Source organism: Populus nigra, chromosome 14 (genome assembly GCF_951802175.1).
Source record: "Populus nigra chromosome 14, ddPopNigr1.1, whole genome shotgun sequence".
NCBI lineage: Eukaryota > Viridiplantae > Streptophyta > Magnoliopsida > Malpighiales > Salicaceae > Populus > Populus nigra.
This window is the reverse complement of record NC_084865.1, coordinates 11,412,632-11,437,332: the sequence shown is the minus strand read 5'-3', so window position 1 is coordinate 11,437,332 and position 24,701 is coordinate 11,412,632. Positions and strand designations below refer to the sequence as shown.

Genomic DNA, 24,701 nt, shown 5'->3' with positions numbered 1-24,701 from the left:
TCAAATCGAGAATTTAAGGAATAGACTTCGTGATGAGAGACATCACAGAAACAACTTGGAGAGGAGAAACCAAGAGTTCAATACACGTGTTGACTTTTGGAGGGACTATGTTAACACACGACACCTCGAGTTCGAGGAAGAGATGGAGCGCATGCATAAACAATTCGAGGAATTTCGAGGCATGATTAACTATCAAGATGAAAATATCATTGATCGTCCTCGCACTGTTTAGCATTTGTACTCGTAAACCCCTTTTCCATGAATAAAATCCATCTTTCTTGTCTTCATTTATGAATTTTGCTTTTGTGGAATTGCCATATTTGATGTGATTTACAAGAACTTCAATTCATGTGAGTCTCGTTGGATCCCAATGGGAATTTGTTTCGTGAAATATCTGCAAAACAAATATGCAATGCTCGTGAAGTTAGATGATATGCAATGCATCTTACCTGTTTTTGAAATATAAGTTCCCCCTCTTTGATGCTTCATCGTCATAGAGTGGCTTTGTTTGCATTCCAAAACCTTATTTGTTTTTTGATGCATTGGCTCATTCATGTGCTAGCCATTCGCTTAGTTGTAAATGCAGTGCCCATCTTGGGCTGTCCGTGATGATTACTGCTCTCGCTGTTTATCAAGCTTGACAATGCCCTCAAGTGTGATGTTGCTTGATTTATCATTAAGAAGCTTAACAAATCGTTCATCTCCTGGATTCTTTCAAGAATTATTCTCTGATTGATTGTGCGCATCGTGCCAACACCCATCAAGATTGTCAATCAGCTATAAACTCACCTCCAGTTGAAACATACCCTTCAAGGATATGCGGTCATCCATTTTCATGGAACTGTCATGTTATTCAGACCTGCATTTCATACTTTGCAGTACAAAGCTCATCGTTGTATGCTCAGCTTCTTTCTCAATAAGTTTTTCTCAACTCATCTAACCAGATTGTGAAAAGAAGTGTCTCAGCCTCATCAATGATGTTGCTTTTATCACCCATACTCATGTGGTGCAATGCGCATTTGAGCTTTAAATCAGATGGTCCCACGGTCAGTCTAGGTGGGTGCGGTGCATCCTTTCAACATTCATTCAAAAGCAATAATGTGATAACATCTTTCAATAGTCATAGCCATATTGGAGATGATAAACCAAGATGAAGATATGAAGATGTCCTTCAGGTACATCTTTGCTCTCAATTGTTGTCGGGGTTTACTGGATCATAAATTGTTCTTGAACATCATTGGCCTTAATTGATCTGAATGTGCTCATTCACTGATTATCTTTCTTTGAACCATATTGTCCTCAGTTCATTGATTCATCATTTGATCATCTTTACCCCCATGCTGATTTAAATACTGTCTGTTTTCCTTCTCGAAGATCCATTGTATTGCCCCCAAGAGTGTCGAGGAGAATTGATGTCATTTATGTTAGGAATCTGAGAACTCGGTCGATGTTTCTCCTCTTGGAAAATCTTTCTTATTTTGGAATCAAATCTCACATTTCAAAGATCATGTCAATTAAAGTCTGATTGCTGAAATGAAATTAGAGAGATGTCAATTTTTGAAAGTATTTTTGGAAATCAAGCTTTATTGGTCAAAGATCCAACACACGTTATTCAATGTAATCCTTTGATTGTCTTGTATTTTTTAGAGAAAAGAAATTGACTCGTTGTAAGATTAAAATGGCTTTTTCCATGGTTCTTTGTATCCATTTTAAACTCTAATTTTGGGTATATCTTTTGATTGTTTGTGATGAGGTGACCTTTTATGAATTTCAAGAAAAACAAGGTACCCAAGTCAAAACTTGAGGCTTAATCAAGAAAGATTGTTTCTTTTTCTTAGCACCAATTTTATCAGCATGCATAATAATTAGTAGCTTGATTCATGAAGTCATGACTGTATGAAACAACTCTTCAAGTTTTGAGATCGCCATTTATCGGTTCAGATTGCTTACTTGATTAAAAAGGACTTTCTAAAGCACGTAATGTAGGCTATGGTTCATGGTTATGAAAGAAAGGAATTTCACAATCTCAAAAGGTGTTTGAGGGTTTCAAGAACCTAGGATCACCATCAATTACTCATCAATCTCTTTTCCTCACGTTGTTTTTGTAGAGACAGTGACATATAACCTTGTTAATCTCAAAAATCAAAATTTGTTTAACATAGGTCATAATGCAAATCCAACTTTTCTTTGATGAATAGCCAATCTAAACTTTTGAAGATCATAAAGGCTTTACCATAGACACACCAAAAGACATAACGCTTGATTTTTCGTGTTAACTTTTGGTATTTGTTGTGTCTTTATCAATCTTTGGCTTTCTTCTTCTAGCCCTTTCTCAATCATTGGACTTTTGTTCTAAGCCTTCCCTTTATCCACCGACTCTAACATTGTCTTCGACTTTTCTAGGAAAAGATTCTCACTGCCCCCAGTGTGGGGTGTGATCCTAGTCAGGGTTTTTTATGAAAGAAATATTCTATCAGCTCAAAATGGGACTGCAAGGGATATATATTTCAAGAATTGTGAAAGGATGATACAAAAATGGCCTTTTCTCATTTCAAGCAAGGTCGGTTAGAACCGATAAATTTTGACCTCATCCAATGTAATGATTTAGACTTGTAAGAATCATAATTCACGAGTCCATAACTATTGAATCCACTACGTGTCATTATGCATACTGCTAAAACTTAGCTACATAGTGTATGGTTCAATTTCTTGTGTGAGCTCAAAAGTTTCTTGGTCACCTCATGTCATTTCAACAAGCATCGAGTCATTCAAGCAAAATAATTTTAATCTTCAGGATTGACTAATCTTAAACGCATGTTGGAGCTTGATCAAAATATTTTGTCAAAATAACCTTTGAAAGAAACATCTCATGCTTTCAGAACAACAAAAGGCAAAGAAAATACATGTTTCGTTAAAAGATGAGATGTGATCCCAAAACTCATAACAAAAAGGATCGACAGTTTAACACTCTTCTTGGATCAGCTTTTCTGGTGATTTCTGTGTTTTGCTAAGCATTTCGATCAATTGTCAATCTGAGGATGTTGAGGTGACAATATGGCCGATGACGTCATTTTTCACAAACTCAACTCGATTCTTGAAATTCTTGCAATTGTTCAACTGAATGGCACAGAATCCCCCAATGATATTCATGTATCTTTTACTAAGGGATGAGGGCTCAAAGGCACACTCAATCAAAATGGAGGAAGGGTTAGAAAACACACTACCTAAGGGATGAGGGCTCAAAGGCGTACTCAAAATGAGTTGAGGGCTCAAAGGCGCACTAAAAAGGAGGTAGGGTTAGAAAATGCACTACCAAAGGGATGAGGGCTCAAAGGCACACTCAAAAAGAGTTGAGGGCTCAAAGGCACACTCAAAATGGAGGTAGGGTTAGAAAACACACTACCTAAGGGATGAGGGCTCAAAGGCGTACTCAAAATGAGTTGAGGGCTCAAAGGCGCACTAAAAAGGAGGTAGGGTTAGAAAACACACTACCAAAGGGATGAGGGCTCAAAGGCGCACTCAAAATGGAGTTGAGGGCACAAAGGCGCACTCAAAGGGAGTTGAGGGCTCAAAGGCGCACTCAAAAGGAGGTAGGGTTAGAAAACGCACTACCTAAGGGATGAGGGTTCAAAGGCGCACTCAAAATGGAGTTGAGGGCACAAAGGCGCACTCAAAATGGAGGTAAATTGGCGGAGTCATGGCAATAAGTCTAGAGTCTAACAGATACTAGTAGACAAACTCGAGTGCTCGAGGTATGTCAATCTTAGCAAAGACATTTGAGCAATTGATGCTACAGTGAGACCTGGTTGGACCACATAATTAAGGCTTCCCATCGTCAGGGTCATCCTTTGATTCATCTCTCATTATTGTTCTAGAATTCTTGGTAGAATCTTCAATCATTCCCCTATTCATAGCTTGTTCAATTCTTTCGACAATCCTCACAACATCATGTCAATCTTCCCATGTTGTTGTGGTTATTTGTGGATTGGTAGAAACTTTCCAACAGACAGTGATCTTAGGAACGCACAGAAACATGCAGCACCACCACTGCCGACGTGTGGAATCACGCGTTGTCTCAATTGGAAGAGAAACTGATGAATCTGAAAACCCTTTTGTCTCCTCTTTGATTCCTTACTGGCAGTGCAACAAACAAACACCTATAGTGGGAATTCTACTTTGTTAAAGTTGCAATGCCTGCTCTTGTTTTTCTCAGAGCAGCATCCGATACTACTGGACTAGAATGGTGTTCACAATAGAGATGTCTGGAAAGAAGGCCAATGCATCAGGAACAGAAAGCTAGCAGCTATTATGTGCTCTTGAAATATGTGAAGGCTTTGAACGACTATCAGTGCAGTTGAACGAGAACAAGGGTTTTGGTCATTAATTGATGACTGAAGGCATTGCTGTCATTGTTCATGACAAAAAGGAGAGGTGCAACTTCAATGGAACATGGGCAAGTAGTGTTCCCAGCAAGAGACTGTGCAAACGTTCCCTTTCCATTCTTGAAGCTCAACACTTATTCAAACAGATTTGTTGAGTTGAACTACTTCACCTTTACTGCTCTCAACTTCATTTTGATAACGAGCCTCTAGCTAAACCTTGACTTGATTTTCCATCTTCATCAGTCCATTAGACCTCAGGTAGGGGAACGTATGTTTCAACCGTGTGCATGCTTGATAAATGAATGAAATGCACAAATGGATGTAAAATGCCATATGTTTTATGCATGCTTGTTATTTGTTTCAAGGTTTCCTTATGACGAGGAATAGACCAGATCAGATTCTCTTAAGAAAGTTCTCACTAAGGACTCCAAACCTACAGGAACTTGAACCGATTTGGGGAGAAATTTGATGCCATAAATCAGAATCAAAATAAACATTTCTCATAAAAAAAAGATGATGAAATTGTCTTTTATTAATTGATATTAAAAGTACAACAAGTCAATCTTTCCAAAACCTTGGACCGTCATATGCTGAGATCTCATTAATTCCATCTCTGATCAACCCAAAAAACTGATGGAATTCATTTCTGGTCATTGGCTCACCATCTGCTACTTGTTGGGCTAGGCCTCGTAATCCTAAAGCATAATTCTTGGCATCATATGCTTGTACATGATAGCGCATAGCTTCAGAAGCCCAACGTTCTGCTTCTCTTTCTGCATTTTCTTTTTCTGATGATAAGGTTTGCTCAACAGAAAGCAAATGGTCGACATGCTCATCTAAATTGGCAATGACTAAATCTTGATTTTGATGTTGCTTTTGAAGTGATTCATTTTTCTCTTCCAATTTTAATACCATTTTCTCAGCTTTTGATGCTCTTCTAACCCATCTCTTCATGTTGACATCTTGCTTCCTCTTATCTTCTGACAAAAGTACATATTTTTCTTGTAATTGCTGGAACTGAAGTTGTTGATGTTGTAGCTGAGCTGACAAGTCATCCTTTTCTTGTTTTATGAAAGCCAAAGTTGTCTCTCGAGTGGCTAGATTAGATTCTAACTTTCTTTTTTTAGCCCATAACTCTTCTACTTCAGCATTCAAACTTAGGTTATAAGATTCTTGTTGGGCGCGGACTTCTTCGTGTATGTCTTCAGCAGACTGAATCAAAGACCTGGGTGGCCCTTCAAAAGGAGGAACTTTGTACCCTTTCCCTCTCTTCTTTTGCCATATTGGATATCCTTCAGTTGTTTTTCCTTCTACTCTCTTAGCAGAAGTAACCCTACCAGGATGTTTCCATGCCTTCTTCATTGACTCCAATAATTTCTTCGAGGTCTTGAAATCTTCATAAAATGTTCCCAGTTTGGTAGTCCTTGGAATAAACTGCTCAAATCCAAACTGTCGTAAGACCATGTTGGGACAGTAACTAATACAGCAGCGGGCTCCTATCAACGGGACTCATGGGTACTCACCACAGTATGCTAGATAAGATTTGAAATAAGAGTATCGACTTCTCCAATGAAATGGAGATTTACTTAGACTCAAGAACATTGATTCCCATGTGGTTCTTCCTACTTCATGCAAGTGTTTTTCAGCAAAATTCTCCAGCTGAGAATAAAGATGCCATGGGGTACCAACCAAACCTGAAATCTTCCCCTCAATCATATGACTCACAGTCCAGACAAACAACAACTGCAAGCAACATCTTAAACGACCCCTTCCGACTTTTCTACAATAATTCAAGGATGAGAAAGTTTCTGCCAATATTGCTGTAGCCGGGTTAATTTTAAGGGTCGCCACATTTTTGAATACATTAACAGCCTCAAAATCGACCATTCCTTTGGCAGATGGGAAAAGAACCAAACCATATATCCCTAAGGCCAAAATTCTCAATCAAATTTCATTGCTTTCATCGTGTAATCTCCTCTTGAATATGGCTTCTAGTTCATTCCAAAACCAACCCTGGCTATTTCCTCGTTCAGTTGCATGTGAATTTGCTAGTTGACAGTCTGTCTGGGTAATCCAAGCAAAGTTAGAAAGTGCATGCTCTATAGGTGTGTAAAAGTACACCTTTTCTGACTTGGGACAATTTAGCAGGGATTCATACTCCTCGATAGTAGGAGTCATATCCATAGTATCAAATGTGAAGCACCGATATTCTGGATCCCAAAACCCTATCATGGCCTGAAAACAAGCATGTTGGACCCTAATCTTCAGTAAATGTGATATATCCCCATATTGTTTCTGAAAAGTGATTTGATCATGAGAGGATAATTTTTCCCAGCAGTTTAGCAGTTGTCCTCTACCAAGTGGTCTATCATCTAATTTAACATGCTCTGGTAATTGAGACTCAAATTCTGATGGCAAACAATCTCCTTCATCATGTTGGCTCAATTCTGATCTGGTCAAAAATTCCTCAATAGTAATGGGCTTTTCCATCTCACACTTCCTGTAAGGATCGGTGGAGATTTAATGAGCATATGAAATGTATATGAACATGTATGTTCATGCATTGACATTTGTTCGTGTCCTAATGGGTATATACTACTTGATAGGATCTAGCTCATAAGGTTTGGCTCAGTTTAGTCTATCCTTAAAGATATTTTTTGGTTCTTAGATTGCCCGAATTACTCGTGACGTAATCAGCCTCTTAACCTTATACAACATGAGTAAGGGAGAAAAACTCCACAATACTAGTTGCATAGGGTGAGTTACAATCCAAGCGAAAGTCCAAATGAGCATCAGTGGACATAAGTCACACTTGCCACCTGAATCTTTCTTTTCTAATCTTAAACAGGACGAGCTCGGGTCCAGAGCTTTTATGGGTTCATAGTGAAGTGTGTGAAGACACAAATAAATAAATATGCATGCATATGGCAATATGGAAAATTGAAAAGAATCACAGTAGATATTGCATAAAATAAATAATGCAAATAAAATAAATGCCCAAAAATAAATAGCAATAAGAAAGAGCAAATGAAAAGCATACACAAGCAGTTGGCTCAACCCTAAGTCCCCAGTGGAGTCGCCATTCTGTCGATACACGACGTCGGGCGACGGCTTCCGCTTTTTTTGTTTATTTTAACAAAAATAGTTTTTTTTCTCGATTAGGGGAAACAAAGATTTTATTGGAGTCGCCATCTAGTAATTTGAGGGAACTAGAAATCTCAAATTAGACACTGGTCCCAGAGATACGGGTACGGAATTAGTTATGATTAAGGGAAGGTAGACACCACCCTTAAAACATCCTTTCAATAGAAAGGTTACCCTTACTTGTGTGTTTTCTATTTGATTCACAATGCGATTATATTTTGGGCTTATTTGTAAATTTTTTAATGATTAAAGTCGGTCCCTAAAAATAGGAGACACATTAAAAATGACATCAGTCCCTAAAAATTAGGAGACTCGTCTAAAATATTGACGTTTGTCCCTAAAAAGAAGAATTACGTATGGGTTACCAAAAGAAATAATGGATATAATCCATTATATTTTGGGTTTATTGGTAACTTGTTTTTTTTTAAAATGGTTAACGTCGGTCCCTAAAAATAGGAGACGCGTTAAAAATGACATCAGTCCCTAAAAATTAGGAGACTTATCAACTTTGGTTTTTGTATTTTTTTACAACATGCAAGAAAATTTACAAGCATTTATATATAAAAAATATCAAAAATACCAGTTGAAACCCAAAAAATTACCTGAGTGTCAATGTATAGGTAAAAGACTGAAATACCCTCGGATTTCTCGAAAAATGACGAAAATGCCACTGACGGCGCGTGTGGCACACGCGCGGTTACTGTGGGCGGCGGCGAGATTTCCCGGCGAGATTTCTGTCCAACCGACGGTCGATCCTGGTAGATCTGAGGACGAGGATTCTGATGGAGGTGGTATCGTCGGCCGTTGATGGCTGATGAAGGAGAATCGATGACTTGAAGCTTCGGTGGCCGCCGACAATCGCGGCCCTTTTCTGGCCAAATGAGGCGGCGAAATCAATGAAAACCACCGGGGTTTTTCTTTGCATCAGGGTCGAAACCTTTCTGTGGTGGTGCGGAGGCTGGAGACGGCCGGAGATGGGAGATCGGGGGAGAGAGAGAGAGTCGCCGGCGAGAGGAGAGAGAGACTCTGAGCTGTCCTATGGTGTGAACGCGCGCATGGTTCACCGGTGCATCTGAAGGCTTCTAACCGTTGATCGTCGTTGAACTGATCCTGCGGCTGCGATTGGATGGATCTGCAAGTTGATTGGACGGTCCGGATGAGAGGAGCCTTGATCTGGTGTGGCGCGGTGCACCGAAAGCTCGGTACACCGTGTGACGTGGCGCCACCGGATCTAAGGGAGAATTGTTTTAAGGGCTGAGATTGATTTGGGTTGTAATTGGGTGTGGTAAGCTCTATTGTACCCTATTAAATCAATGGTTCAGATCTAAACACTATAGATCTAACGGTTAGGATATATTTAGTATTTTTCAAATTGTTTTTTTTTTTAAATCAATATCCTACTCGCATGAAGAAATAGTGAAAAAACGTGAATAGTAAAATTTTTTTTTCTTTCTTCCCTTTTTTTTTTCCTCCTCCTCTGGCGAACTAGCTATTTATAGCCAATGACAGGAGACACGCAAATCTTCAAATATTATTTTTTAAATCACCGTTTGCTTTTGTCATTTGTTTAATCACCGTTTGCTTTCGGCGCAACGCGTTGCGCCATTTGACAATTTATTTTATTATTATTATTTTTTTTTATTTTTTTTATTATGTATAATACTATATATTTATATAGGTAAAATTAAAAAAACTCTATTTAGTATTAGAAAAAACCTGATTCAACCACTAAAAATCCATTTTAATGACCGAAAATTATTTTAAACACCGGGAAAAAAAACTTTTGATGGTTATCAACCCAGTGAATCGGGTTTTGGTTGAAAATGATGGTTTTTAACCCGAAATAGCTCGAAACCCATTTTTTACTCTGGTCAACATGGTTTGACCCGTATTGACCCGGTGGACTCGGTTTTGGTCAAAAATGACGGTTTTGACCCGAAACGGCCCGAAACTCATTTTTTTACCCTGATCGACATGGTTTGACCCGTATTGACCCGGTGGACTCGGTTTTGACCATAAATGATGTTTTTGACCCAAAACGGTCCGAAACTCATTTTTTACCCTGGTCGACATGGTTTGACCCGTATTGACCCGGTGGACTCGGTTTTGACCAAAAATGACGGTTTTGACCCGAAACGGTCCGAAACTCATTTTTTACCCTGGTCGACATGGTTTGACCCGTATTGACCCGGTGGACTCGGTTTTGATGGAAAGATGCGGTTGACTCGAGAAAAGTATATTTTTGAATTTTTAAACTTTTTTTCTTAATTTTTTTGGATTTTTATAAATAATAATAGAAATAAAATAACATTCGAGAAAATCTTGGTGGATCCAAAATTGGGTTACAACACTTTCTATCATGGTCTCATAAGGGATATATGGTTTACTGGGTGCAACAAACATAAGTATTTCTCTATAAACATTTTTTGTAGAAGATGTGTCGTAACAACATTTGGATCGAGAAACTTTTTATTCTTACACCTCTCACATGGACATCTAATATTGTCTCCACTAATATTTTTTGGATTGGATAGTGCGTAATTAATAAAACTCCCAACCCCGTTATAATAATTCATTTTGTGCAACCCTTCGAGTGAAACTTGATACATCCAAGAATGATCATTCATTACTTATATAAAACCTATATAGAATATTGATGACAACATGTATTAATTAATTATGGGAACTAAACAAATTATCGATACCTAACTAATTAGCTATCATTGGTTTAACTCAAACTTATTCAATCTATTTTAATAGTACCCTTAAATCATTATCACTTTTTTACAAAAAATCAAATTCCTCCACATTTATCAAAATTTTTAACTTAACAATAAAATTGAAAAAAAATATGAAACGTACCCATTAAATAAGTCGTTAATTATTTCATTACAAAACACCCAAGTCATAAAAATCAAACTCAATTTCATCAAATTACAAACAATTATAATTTTTCAAAATCTTAAATAAACCCTAACATGTAGAAATCATATATTCATACAAAATATTTTTATGAGAAAAAGCTATAAAACAAGTAAACACATAAACAAACTACATATACTACATCAAATACAAAAAAAATAACAATTAAAAAATGAGTAGTTTTGCTTACTTGATGTGGGGAATTTATTGATCTAGAACATGGATGTTAACAAAATGAGTATTGGGGTGACCAAATTTGTGATAATGTGAGCTTGATTTGTGATAAAATAGGGGGTTGTTGTTTGCTATTTTTTTGCATAAAAAAATAGAAGAAGAAGAAGAAATTGGGGAGGGAGAAGGGGGTCGATTACAAGATTATAACTTAAAAACTACCAATGGATTCACCAACAAATATTAGCAAAAAACAATTTTCATCAGTAATATCATTTGTAATAATAACATGTCCCCCCCCCCCCTCTTTTCTCATTCCTTCATTTCCAATTGTGATTCTGTTGGTATACACCGACATAAACTTTCCATTGATAAATGTTACTGTAACATACCAATGAAATAAATTTTATCGGTATTGCCGTTTATATTTGTCAAATTTCTAGTACTGAAATAAATATTATGATGTTTATTTGAGACTGCGATAACATCATAGAAAGTAAATTGAGATAAATTATGACAATCAATTCAAAATTAATAAAATATTGAATGATGAAATTAAAAAAAAAACATTTAACTAAAAAAAGAATAAAATTTAAAAAGAAGAAGAAGAAGAAGAAAGGGCCACCTCCTTCATTGTTCATGGCGGTGGGGAAACCCGAAGTTTTTTAAGATAGTAAATAATTTGATATTATTATTTGAGATAGAACTTCTTTTTTTGGAACAATATAATCTAGTATTTTTAATTTAATCTTCCTTTGATCATCACATAATTGATATTTTAATCTTTTCGAGTAAATTGTTTCATGAAAAAAAGTTTTAAATCAATAATTCATGTTTTGATGGGTAATTTTGAAAATATAAAATAGTTGAACTTTTTTGAAATTAAAAATAAACTTATAGGTAAAAATATATTTTGATCTAACGTATAAGTCTTGCAAATATGAAATGTCAACTTATTAGTGACTATTCCACAAGAGAACTAGGGAACATCATCATTAGCATATGTTACACCATGGATAGGTTAGCAAACTCCACACTCCTCGATGAGTCAAACTTACTGAGTTGTTCCCAAGCTTCAATCCCACAACATTTTCGATGATTCCATAATGGCATTAAACAATTAAATATTCCTTGACCATCCAATAACTCCCATCCCAAGGTTTACAGTTATCTTCCCCACTTGCACAACTTTAATTACTTTACTAAGAGAAATAAACTACAACATCAATTTTAAAATACAAACTAGACATCAATTAAAAACAACAAATTCTTAGAGTCTCTATTATGAACCGGAAGTAGTTTCAATGCGTGTTACAATAATAAAACGATACTTTTGCTTTGTAATAAAGAATAATAAACTAGTAATTAGTTGTCAAATGATGTTTATACATAATTTATTTTTCATTATTATATTAATTAGGGATATATTAATTTTTAACATTTAGATACACAATGAAATGACTTAAATAATCTAAAAAGAAAAAAGGGGTTTAGGGGCTTTTTTTTGTCTTTTTACCCTTTTAATTGCACATTATAATGACTAAATTACTCTTCAAAACAAAAAAAAAAATTAAACTAATGTCTAGGGAAATTTTTATATTTTGTAATGATTTTTTTAGTTATATTCAATTTAAATGAGGACTAATTCAATCTTTTAGCAAATATAAATATAATTAAAAAATAAAAGTGGTTGGTGGGAAGCATCCATGCTTTTTAGGCTGCGCTTGTAACTCCTCCCACACTTAGGTGTTTGTTTGGCTTAGAGTTGTGGTTGATTTTTTTAAAAGGTATAATACTTTTAAAACACAAACTACACCTCACAAAAACAAAAAATACATGTTTTTTATATGGATCCCACAAAAAAAAAAAAAAAAACCAACCACACCTTTATTCCAAACACCCTCTCAAGGCTCTTAGCATGGAACAGAACTTCACTAAAGTTCTATTATTCATATGTAGTCTTCTTAGGGGTGTTTTGAAAGTGTGATAAAAGTTATTTTTTAAAGTATTTTTTACTTGGAATTGAATCATTTTTTTTTTATTTTTTAAAATCATTTTAACACCAGCACATCAAAATAATTTTTAAAAAAACTAATTTAAAGTAAAAAAAATAAAGTAATAACTAGGGTAAAGAATTGTTTGAAAGCTCCGTATCCTAATTTTACACTGCTATGTGATGAGGCAAGTTAACTTCGCTATCTCTTGGTGTCAGTTTACAATTTCAAAAGCTAGCAGCCTTGGACACCAATACCTTAGGATTTGTCATGCCTGACGCATATTAAAAAGTAGTTCTAAGACAATTTCATGCCAATTTATTGTCAAACGAACCACACATTACATGATGACTAAATTCTCATTAGCTCATGACATAACTTTTTGCTTTCTACTTTTAGTTTTTAACTTTGAAAACAAGACATTCCATAAGTTTCACGAGCACAATTCTACTCCTATATTTCACAACAGGTTCATAATTTAACTTCCAAATCTAATATGTAAGGAATGACAACAGGTTAACTTATGATCTCGGTCAGCTTCCTCAACCATTCTTCAATCTCTGTTGGTGGAACTTTCACCAAGCTCCTTGGCTATTCGCTTGATGTCATCCACTGAGTTATTTCCCTGAAACAAAATATATTAAATAGTAACTCATCAACAAGAATGAGAAACATCAAGGACAAATCAACAAAAACTCCCATTGTTATCATGGTCACTAATACAGAATGCTTTTGAAAGCTCTTCCTTTGTGTCCCTTTCTCCAATCTTGGCAGTCAAAAGCCTTTTATTGTTTTTTTCATTTTTCCAATGGGACTTCGAAGCTCATATTATCTGTAAGACTGCAAATAGCTGATAGTTTTGTATAGATATGCCAATAGCATTCTACAAATGCTCCTCAAATTGATTATGATGCAAGAAAGAATGTCAAGGAAGACAGTGAGAAATAGATTAATAATGATCGATGGGTGGAACAAGTTTTGTAAACACAAGATTATAAAGAGGAGGTCTCCATAGGAAAGGCCCCATTCTATTCCTTGCCTTTTTTAGTGGACATTGCTAAAAGCACTTATATTTAGACAATTACCATTATACAGAAAAATGTATTTTTATTTGGGGTATCAACTTCCACATTGTTAAGAGTATAAAGGAGGGTTTTGATATCCCAAGAACAAGAACCACCTTATACTATTATTGAAGCAATATTGATGTAAATCTTTTGATCACGTAATCAAGCAATTCCCAACGAAAATGATACTTTTCCTAAAAAAAAATTAAAAATCAGGTTTGAGAAGTGTGATACAATAGAACTTATCCCAAGACATCATCACTGTTGGAATTAAATCGAATGACGCCATAAGATTAATTATACATTGATAAGTCAGATTTGATTTTTATTCCACAAAGATAACATGTTGCATCACGCAAAACACAAATTTATTTCATAAATTCATGGCTCCTTGCTTTTCAGCATAAAGAACACTTATATAATGCTTCAAATTAACTCTAATGGATCCCTATATGTGGGCTAATTTTGGCCCACTTACAAAAATAACCAAAATAAGAAATAATAAACCAAAGACTAAGAAGAAAATAATAAAAATTTGAAATTAATAATCTGGATATGCTAAAATTAGATTTGTCACCCTTAAGAAGTCTCAAATAAACTAAGAAATCTGATCTGAATGTGAAATTAATTTTGAAGTTTTCTTATCTTGTTGTGCTTAGTCTCCTTGTTTTACATGGACAATTAATGAAGAAAATATTTCCCTTTTATACTTGTCATTTTAATTTTCTTTCTAAACTAAGAGAATCATTAATTAACCCTTCTTAGTTTAGGAAATCAGATCCAGCAGCCTCCCTACCATCCTTTGTTGACTAAGAAACTTTCTTCTTTATTGATAAATATTCTCCTAAATAATAGGGAAAATAATGAACAAAATTTCCTTGAATTTTAGGAGAATATTTTGTTGATTTAAGTTCTCCTAAAATTAAAAAATCAACCCCAAACAAATCAGATCTGATCCCAACATCTTAATTAACCTAAGCCAACTTTGGATCTCATGTGACCCAATAAAATCTGATCTGATTTAAGTTCTCATAAAATTAGAAAATCAACCTCAAATAAATCTAATCTGATCTCAACATCTTAATTAACCCATGTCAACTTTGGACCCCATGTGACCCTAACCTATGTTCATTAATAGGGACCAAAGCAAACCTAAAATACACTTCAAATAAACTTTCTTTGTTGTCCACAAACATCTCATGCATAGCCTGTCGTAATCTGACTAAATTACCCATAAAAAAATTGGGCTGAATCCATCACCCATAAGAACCTCAATCTGACCGAATACATCCCTAGGTAAAACCCCACCATGAAAAACCTAATGTTGAACCATATACTAAATTGTATCAATAATTAATCTCAAACACATAATTAAATGCTTACTATAAGGAATCCAAGGCTAAACCTGAATCATATCAAATTTAGCTAATACAATTCAATCCAAGGGGTTCCCATCAGTAGCCCTATTACAGATAATGCCTAATTCTCATGTTTTCTATTTTTCAAGAAGTTTATACTTAAAAATCATTGTATATAAAGAATAACCTAGTTGCCAATTCGAAAACAATATCCTTTTAAAAAAAATGAAACTATTTTAAGTTATTGTTAACCGCATTCACTTTAAAACAGTTAGCATAAAAGGGGCTATTAATACCTGTGTAAATTAGGAAAACCAATTCAGTCTAAAGATGATAAACTCCATTAGGCTGTTTTGGGAAAACCAAAATTGCAAAGTGCGCACAAACACTGTAAGGTGATACAACATTCATCCATACATCCACAAGAAAAATGGCATTCTAAAACACAGTAGATAAAAGAAAAGCGCAACACAAGTACATAATAAGGCACAAAAGGTCCCTCTTCTGTCATCTCAAAACCAAATGCCCTGTTATAAGATCTTTTTTGTTACAATTGTTTTGGAACAAAAACAACTCATCAAATGTGACAACATATTCATACCTCATGGCAACATTCATCTTTTCCGCATCAATGGTGCCTGGATAACATAGCAAAAGAAACCAACAAATCAAAAGAAAATAACCACAGGCTTATTGGAAACACAAGCAACAGATAATTTGAGTACTTAAGTCATCGGCATCAAATAGTTCAAATGCTTCCTTAATTTCCTGCTCCGTCTATAAGAACTTGCTTGAAGAAGCACGAAAACAATAACAATAATCATGATCATAAAAATTTTAGTTCTACAAATAAATAATACAACCTCTATTCACATTTTTTTAAAATAGTAATATTAGAAAACGATTAATTTGAATAAACCTCGGAGAAAACATCTAAGAAGAAGGTTTGGACAAAAGGGAACTAAAAAGAAAAAAAAAATATTAATAATAATAATTTACATTTCAAATTATTTCAATATTTGATCTCACATAACTCTCTGTGCCTCTTGCTCGAACTCGACCCAATAAAACTTGTTAGATTGGAATTGGGGAGGGAATCATGTGAGACTTTAATAATACAAAAAATCTATTGTCCAAATCCATAACAACAAAGTTCTTTTATTTTTGAATTTTTCACATTGAACTCAGAGCTTGTTTCTCTAATTCAGTTATTATATTATAATAAATAGACATGTGTCTAAAAAATAAAAAATATTATCCGTGTAGTTAAGATTATATCCAAAGATTGACTTAACGTCAGGTCCAGGTTATTGGTAAGGTGACTTCACTCGTGGATAATGAGTGAATCCAAGTTTTAACCCTTTTTTTTAAGAAAAAACACCTTTAATGATATATTTTGATAAAAAGAACTAATTTTTTTTATTGATCCAATCTAAATAGAGTTTAAGTCAGCAAATTAGACCCATCTAGTTAAGCCGAATATTATAATTAGAGTTGTCCGAATTTCTATTCATAGTCATTTATTACAATGAGAAGAGGTGAGATTTTTATTTTCTATTTTTATTTTTAATAATTTAAAAATTAAAAATAATTAAAAAATTGCTTAAGGTTTATATATATATATATATATATATATATATATATATATATATAAACTAGCTACCAACCAAGCAAGCCCTAACTGCCATTTCCAAATAAAAAATTCAATCTATTTATAGAAATTAAAATTTTAACAAGTATAACCCATGATCCAAAGATCTTTATGATGAAACAAATTAAATTTATTGAATTTGTACATAAATTAAATTAAAAATTCAGTCCAAATATATTATTTATGGTTCTTATTTTAATATTCTTCTAACTAGAAGTATTTTAAGTAATTTTCATATTATTTTTTTTCTAAATCTTAGTTCAAATATAATTCATGGTTTTTACTTTAAAAAAGTTATTGGAAGTAAAATAATAGGTGCCATACATTTAAAATTTCTGGTGGGTCAAGTTTTCATTAAAAAAAAAACAGTGTGAGATTTATTCCTGATTATTTTCAAAGTTACGATAGTCAATAGTATGATATCTCTATATTAATAAAACAAAGTGTTTTTTTTTTACATTATTTGTGGATATTGTTGGGGGAATAAATAAAGAAAGTCTTCTTATTGTACTTATTGTACTGGAAGATAAAGTTCCCTTTAAAAATACTTAAACTTCTCTTTAAAAATACTTAAATGAATCGAATATATTTTTTATCCCACCACAATTACAAGATTCAAGATAAATTTTCTTATTATACCAAAATTACAAAAGTAAATTATCTTGATGGGGGTATTTATTAGATATTAAAATTTCAGCAAGTTTGGCCCACAATCTAGAGGTTTCTATAACTAAACAAATTAAATTTATTGGCTTTGGACTGAAATTCAATTAAAAACCCATTCCAAATACATTTACTTTAATATCCTTATAACTAGGGGCATTTTAAGTAATTCCCATATAAATTTTCCAAAAATATCATTTAGAAAAATAAAATTTAAGGTATCTATAAATAAAAAATATAGCCACCAAATCAAAGACAATTATACAAGCAAAAAAGACAAAAAAGAAAAGAAAAAAGAAGAGATGAAAGAGCACGCAAAAATACTTGGAAGTTCTCTCAAAAATATTCAAGTCCATCAAAGAAGCAAAATATCAAAATCCTTTCCTTCATCAAATCAAATGAAGAAAACAAAATATTAAAGTCTTTTTCTTTGTTAAATCAAATCAAGTAAGATATCATATGGTTAAAACTTTCGTGCTCGTGTAAATACTCTTCATCTTCATCAAAACAAATTAAGATCTCACATCATTAAGGCTTTTGGACTCGTGTGAATATTTTTCCATTCAAAAGAAGATCCAAATATGACCATTAATCAAATGATTCATATACGTGAAGAGCAAGATCCTACTTTGTTTAATTTGAAACTTTTTAATTTTTTATTTGTTTCATATTAATATTTTTTGTGTTTTCATATTGTTTTGATGTGCTAACATTAAAAATAATTTTTTTAAAAAATAAAATATTATTTTAATAAATACCTAAATAAAAAGCATTTTAACAAGTAACTACTACCACAATACCAAATAGGCTTTAATCATTATGATTCCTTGTGACCTTTTAAGGCTGATATTAAAATAACTATAAATGGTGTAAGACTTATGTCAAGGGGATTGACAAAGGTTAACTTATAAATAAACTTGAATCTGTCTTCATATAATATTATTTTAGATAAAATAATAAAACCAAAACTATGCTTCCAGTACAAATTAATATTTTTTGTACACGATCCAAATCAAATTAATAAAACTATGCTTCTAGTACAAATTAATCTCTTCACATAAAAGATCCAAATATGACCATTAATGATATGATTCATGTACGTTTTCTAAAATCCAATAGCCAAACCTATCCCATAAAATAAAATAAAGAAACTTACCTTTTTGTTTAAATGCAATAACCTTATTTACATAAATTTAAATCTCAATTTCAATACAATATTAACTGTCAATTATTGTATAAACACTACTGAATTCTTTTAAACTTCGTGATTGATTTGAACTTACACCGATTTTCACTTCCATAGATCACTAAGAAGGATTAAAGAAAACACGATCATATCCTAAAAACACCTCTTATAACTCCCAAGATTCTGTCTGCCACATCTTGTCCAAATTGAATAGGCATGCTTGAGCTCAAATCCATCTCAACTGCTCTACTCTTTATCATTCGATCCCTTTTCTCCAGTTGATCCCTCTCATTTTCCTCAATAGTAGTCGTTCCTCCCTTACAAACACAACTATCCATCCATAGTTCAAGAACCTCATTAGCTATGGGATCAATATTGTCGCGAATAATTTCTTCAACACGCTCCGTCGTTCCACCGTCCTCACATGTTATGCTAACCAAAATCCCTGTGGGAGAAACAACATTTCGAAAGTAAAGGGAAGATGAGAAGTAGGGTTTGGCTTCAAGGACTTGTGTGTCAAGTTGTTTCCTAAGTGCTTCAAGTCGAGAATCTTCATAAAAAGTTTGGAGGTAATCTGGGTGGAGGACGAGGTCTTTCCTTGGAATTAAATCAAGAAAGAAGATGAAGTATGTTGGGCTGCATTGGACCAACTCGAACTGAAAATGTGGTGCATCTGTTGAGGATTTGAGATAGCCTTGGATATTAGTGATGTTCATTGCTCCTTCGTTTGGTAAGGACAAGTGTAGCCAACTCGACAATATGAAATCAATCTGGTTTCATAAAAAAATAAATTAATCATTAGTTTTTTTAATATTATATAAATATAATATTATAATAATTATTATATTTCCTTTTATTTATACCCCATCGGATCAGAATAGGTCAGGTTTCAATTGATTTAAGTTAAACCGGTTGAATGATATCAAATTCTAAAGGGAGGGGAGGGTTTTTTCTTTCTTTCTTTCTTTTTTTGCTTTTTAATATTATGTTTGTTATACTTTTTAATGGTTACTTTCCCTAGCAGTTTATGTATAGATTGCCAGCAAAGTCAATTACAAGATACTGAGCGATATACACCTATATATAATTCAGACAACATAATAGAGTGTAAAGATACCGAGTTTTACACAGCACGTCCTATGTGTAAAAATTATCATATTCATACTCCTATATATAATATAATTCATCCAAAAAAAATATCGTAATTGCTGGTAGTTTTTTTTTTTTCAAATTGTTAATATTTGTCCCCGTTTAATCTGTAGGAAGATCAAAAAAAATTATTTCTTAGAAAACCATATACGCTTCAAGTAAGTGTGTGAGAGAGAGGGAGAGAGAGAGTACAGGAGAGGAATCGACTCCACGGTTGATGCAAAGAGAACCTTGAGAAGCACCGCACTGGTTCTGATAGTATTCAGCATCAGGAGGGACTGAGGCTGAAGAAGGAAGGAGATGACCATGAAGGCGTTTATCCACGGCTGAGATTAGACCCACCATTAAATCTTTGTGAGGAGCCAAGAGATGAGGAAACTCCATTAACCTCTGCCCTCTCATCGGCTCTTCCATCTCAAATGGTGTGGTCGATAAGGCAAGTATTGAGTTTCTGATCTTTCTGATGGATATTTTCTTCAATGGTAGAGCTGAGAATGAATTTAGATAAACATGTGGGCAAAGCGGGAGGGTCATTGTTGGAATAAGATCCACATAAAATATTATTCTTCCATCGACAACAGGATTTGTCAGCTCGTCGAAGACAAATATTATTCTTCCATCAACAACAGCCACAGAAAATGAGTCACTTTCAACTATTTTGCGAATTTCAAACTTGAACATTGACTATAATGGGCTGATTAACTCAGTCCACTGACTGCAATGATTTTATGGAGTTGCTTGACATTTCTTCAAGCTTAAAGAACTCAGGTCACCATTGTCCTTTTCTTATTCAAACGAAAATGACAAATTGGGCCTTTAAAGTGTTTTTAACATTTTCATTACCTCTAGCCCTTCAAAAGCATTCAAGTATAGTTTTCAATGTCTTTTACTCTATTAGTTTTTTGTATGGATCTATCCACTCGATAAGCAATTTTCAGCCCCTAGAAATCAACCTACAACTCTGGCACTAATGAATATTTCATTCATCTTATTTTTCTTGAACATTAAAGGGTAAGGTTGAACCACGACAGATCAAATCATGTGAGATTTTGAGTGATTTTGGATGAAATGTGAGAAAATGTAAGAGAAAAGAAGAAAAAATCATTATTTTCTTCCTATTGCGTTACATTCTGTTCTACCAAATGTACACTGCAATTAAAAGATGTTTTTTGCAGGTTGCATCAAAGTTTCTGCATGTGAAATGGAGGTAAAACTATACTAAATTGTTAATGCATACCATTCCTTTTTATTTTTCTTCTGTAGATCCATATCATAAGGATAATATTCAATCTTGATTCTCAAGCGGGATCAACCTCAGAAGTCAGATGTTATAAACCTTTTGTATGGCTCCTAATACTCTATCGGTGACTTCTGGACCAAACAATCTTGGAAAGTTTGTGCCTAGATCAATCTCAATAGTTTTTTTCTTTATTAGCTCATCTCGCTTCATCATATAAGCCTTCTCTTCCTCTCCCACCAATCTTTCTCCACTAGCGCAATGATCCAACCAAATCCCTAAAACTTCCTGGGCAGTAGGATGTATGTGATTTTTTACTATCTCCTCCATTCGTTCTGGTCCACCCGCTTCAGCTCCTATTTGAATCATAACGACTGTAGGCGAGAGGACAGAACGGAGATAAAGGGATGAAGAGACGTAGGGTTGAACCTCAGGGAGTTTCGCAAGCATCTGCCTATGAGTGTCTAACTGGGTGTTCTCATAGAAAGTTTGAAGATAGTCTGGAGAAAGGACGGGGTCCTTCCGTGGAGGCAAGTCAAGAATGAAGACCAGTGATGTTGGACTGCTCTGGATTAGCTCAATCATGAAATTTGGTGCATCTGTTGAAGGGTTCAGATAGGCAGATAGGCTAGTTATGTTCAATGCTCCGCCGGTTGGTAGTTTACAGTGCAGCCAACTTCCCAATATGAAATCCACCTGAAAAATGTCCAGCTTTCAATTAGATTTTTTTCTATAAATTTTAATACAATTTTGAGAAGTTGAGAAACAAAAATAACTAAATCAGATTGATAACAATAGTGCAAATCCAGGCAAGTACTATGATTTGCAGCCTGTTTCATTTGAAGCCAATAACAATATAGGATTCCATGGGGCATGATGCCATAACCAAAGAAAGACTATACATGAAAAGGCTGCAAATTCAACTTCGACATAAGACTTCAATCCTCATAACTAAGTAAGAAGGTTCAGTACTTGGCTGCTACAAATAAATTATGTCTCCGTAATTTTGAAATTAGCATTCGATAAAGAAGCCAGGACTTTGATTACACAAAAACTAATGAAAGCATACAGATGACTGAATTAGCTTTTTGTTATTGTAATTTCCCATATTATATTTGTTGAATAATAAGTATAAAGCCATCCCTCTCCCGCAAATTAGTTAAGGGTTATTCCAGGTTCCTCATGCATTACTCAGTTACGGAATCAAACCAAGCTTTTCATGCGATTCCAAGACCTAGTACAGCAAACTGAACCAAAATCTGATAAGCACTATACCAGCTATACAAAGCATTAACAGACATATTATTATGTGATCCAACTGAGTGCAAAACTGTCCCCAATTAAGAGAGAAATAGCCCAATTCTAAATTTTTTCTTGTGGGATGCATGCCAAAACTGCTAGTTTCCAAGAAATTAGCCAAGCACAATATATAGGGTCCATCAAAATGTAAGATGGAAACGAATCTACAAAGCAAACACAGATTAAGCATATCTAAATGGATTAATAATTAATTAAGTCTGATTGCAGCTACCAAGACAATCTACCTTCTAAATAATTAGCGTTGATAAATACTAATCGGTAAGACTACTAGTCATAGCAACAAGCACTGGCTTAGAACTTTAGAATTATCGGTGGCGCATGAGCAAATAACAAATAAAACAACGAAGCAATTCAAAGTTTCAAACTGTGCTACAAGAAGTGAGATGGAGGAAATTACCTGGGAAGACTGAAGACCTGATCTGATATGAAGTGAAGCTTGGGCGCTCCCACTTTCGTTCTGGCAGTGTTGTACGTCAAGGGGAAGTGTACAAGGGAGGAGGTGTGAGCCAAGTCGATCCTCCACCGTTGATAAGAGATTAACCATGAGATCCCTGTGTGGGGCAGAGACAAATGGGAATTCTATGAATTTCTGACGTCCCTGGTTGTGGAGATCCATTTGGGACGCGGATGAAGATGAGGAGAAGGAGGAGGAGAGTGATGCAGTGGCTGAGATTTTTGTTCTTGAGGATTTGAGGGGAGGAGGAGATGGTAACGAGTGTGGTAAGTGTAAAATTGGAGAGAAGCTGACAGCCATTAGTTTAGATTTTGGATTTACAAATTTGAATCACTAATATTTTGGTTAACTGCTTTAGTTTCCAACTTGCCATGACAAGGAAATCTCTACGATGTTTTTTTTTTATTATTATTCTATTTTCTTAAAACGTTTGATGACCAGAAAATCATGATCCAAATTTTAAAATTCTTAAACCTAAATTTTAATTTTTTTTAACCTAAAAACACATTAGATAGATCTCTAAAACCCTAATTCTAACCATAAAACACATTTTAATTAACATAAAAACTCAAAATTAAAGTAAATTAAAAAAATTAGTGTGCTCTGATTTATTTTTTTTAACATTGTTAAAGGTAGGAACAACATTCATTGAATTGTTCTTTAAAGATATATCTATAGACACCAACACTGTAGTTATTAGTGGCTAGAATTTGATCACCAAAAAGTTTTCTCTCCCCTTTGTGTTTTCCAATGAATTTATCTCTTTTAACAATAGCCAAGAATTAAAATGCAAAACAAATAAAGTTTAATAACTAAAATATAAAAGTTAAAAAGAAAAATGATCAAATATGCAAACTATAAACTTATATGATCAAATTGAAGTTTTTCACGCTTTTTGAAAATAGAAAAAAAATTCTATTCTTGAAATTTGAATTTTAGTTCTTTTTCTTTCAACTTTTGTTTTAAGAAAAACCTAAAAGTCAATTTCATAAATGTCATTAATTTAACCTAGGAAGATCAAATGCCATATTAGGTATGCAAAGCATACTAATCAAAATAAATCCCAAAATATAAAATCATTATATTAGAACTTGTAAGGATGAAATTAAAAAGAAATTAAGTTCAATAATTAAAGTATAAAAAAAAATCAAGGACTTAGAAAGGAAAAATTGGATGTGAACAATATCATCTACAAAATGTAAGAGAGTGCAAAATGGAATAACAATTAAAAACCCAAAGCTTTTAGTTTATATTACAATGTCATTAAAATTATCTATTTTTTAAATACGATAAACAATACATTTAATAAAATTATTGTGTTAATTTTTGTGAACAATTTTAAAATCATAAAATACATTTTTCTCTCTAAAAATTATTATATTATGCTTCCTTAATTTTATTCACTAACACACTACACTGGCCTTTAATGCTATAATATTAATTCGGATAAAATTAATATATTGAGTTGCTAATTGTCACACACATATAAGTGAGACAAATACATCACCACCACCCACTAACTTCTCACCATATGTTATTGAGTAAGTAAATTCAAATAATTATGAATAATATATATTAATGGATTCTATTTTTATTAGTTATTTCACATGCGCTATACTACATGTGGTATCAACATTATGGATGCTTTTTATGGTATCATGAATTATTTTTTTTAATTGAGAAATGAAAAGATAGTGTGTTCACTTAATAAAATAAATTAAAAAAATATACAAACTAAAAAAAAATATTTTTTAACACTAATTAAATACTAAAGTAGAAACTTAATTTTACTAATAAAAGCAAAAGATAGATTCACTTGTAAATATTTTACATCGGTTATTCTTTTATTTATACATTTTCTAAAATCAAATAGGCAAACATATCCCATAAAATAAAATAAAGAAACCTACCTTTTTGTTTTAATACAAATAACCTTATTTACATAAATTTAAATTCTAAATTCAATACAATATTAACTGTCAATTATTGTATAAAAACTTTTG

At 33.5% G+C, this 24,701-nt stretch overlaps 2 protein-coding genes across 2 annotated transcripts; both read right to left on the bottom strand.

Moving 5' to 3' along the window:
* Positions 1-18,384: 18,384 nt before the first annotated feature.
* On the bottom strand, positions 18,385-20,368 carry LOC133672555 (red chlorophyll catabolite reductase-like). The gene is made up of 2 exons (XM_062093001.1): positions 19,880-20,368; positions 18,385-19,308 (listed from the first exon to the last, which is right to left on the bottom strand). Exons 1-2 carry the CDS (start codon positions 20,366-20,368, stop codon positions 18,685-18,687), a joined length of 1,113 nt encoding a protein of 370 aa, XP_061948985.1. The 3' UTR covers positions 18,385-18,684.
* A 400-nt stretch (positions 20,369-20,768) lies between these two features.
* On the bottom strand, positions 20,769-23,046 carry LOC133672620 (red chlorophyll catabolite reductase, chloroplastic-like). Its single transcript, XM_062093086.1, has 2 exons — positions 22,642-23,046; positions 20,769-21,620 (listed from the first exon to the last, which is right to left on the bottom strand). The coding sequence occupies exons 1-2, from the start codon at positions 22,996-22,998 to the stop codon at positions 21,009-21,011; spliced, it is 969 nt and encodes a 322-aa protein (XP_061949070.1). The 5' UTR covers positions 22,999-23,046; the 3' UTR covers positions 20,769-21,008.
* Between the last annotated feature and the right edge of the window lie 1,655 nt (positions 23,047-24,701).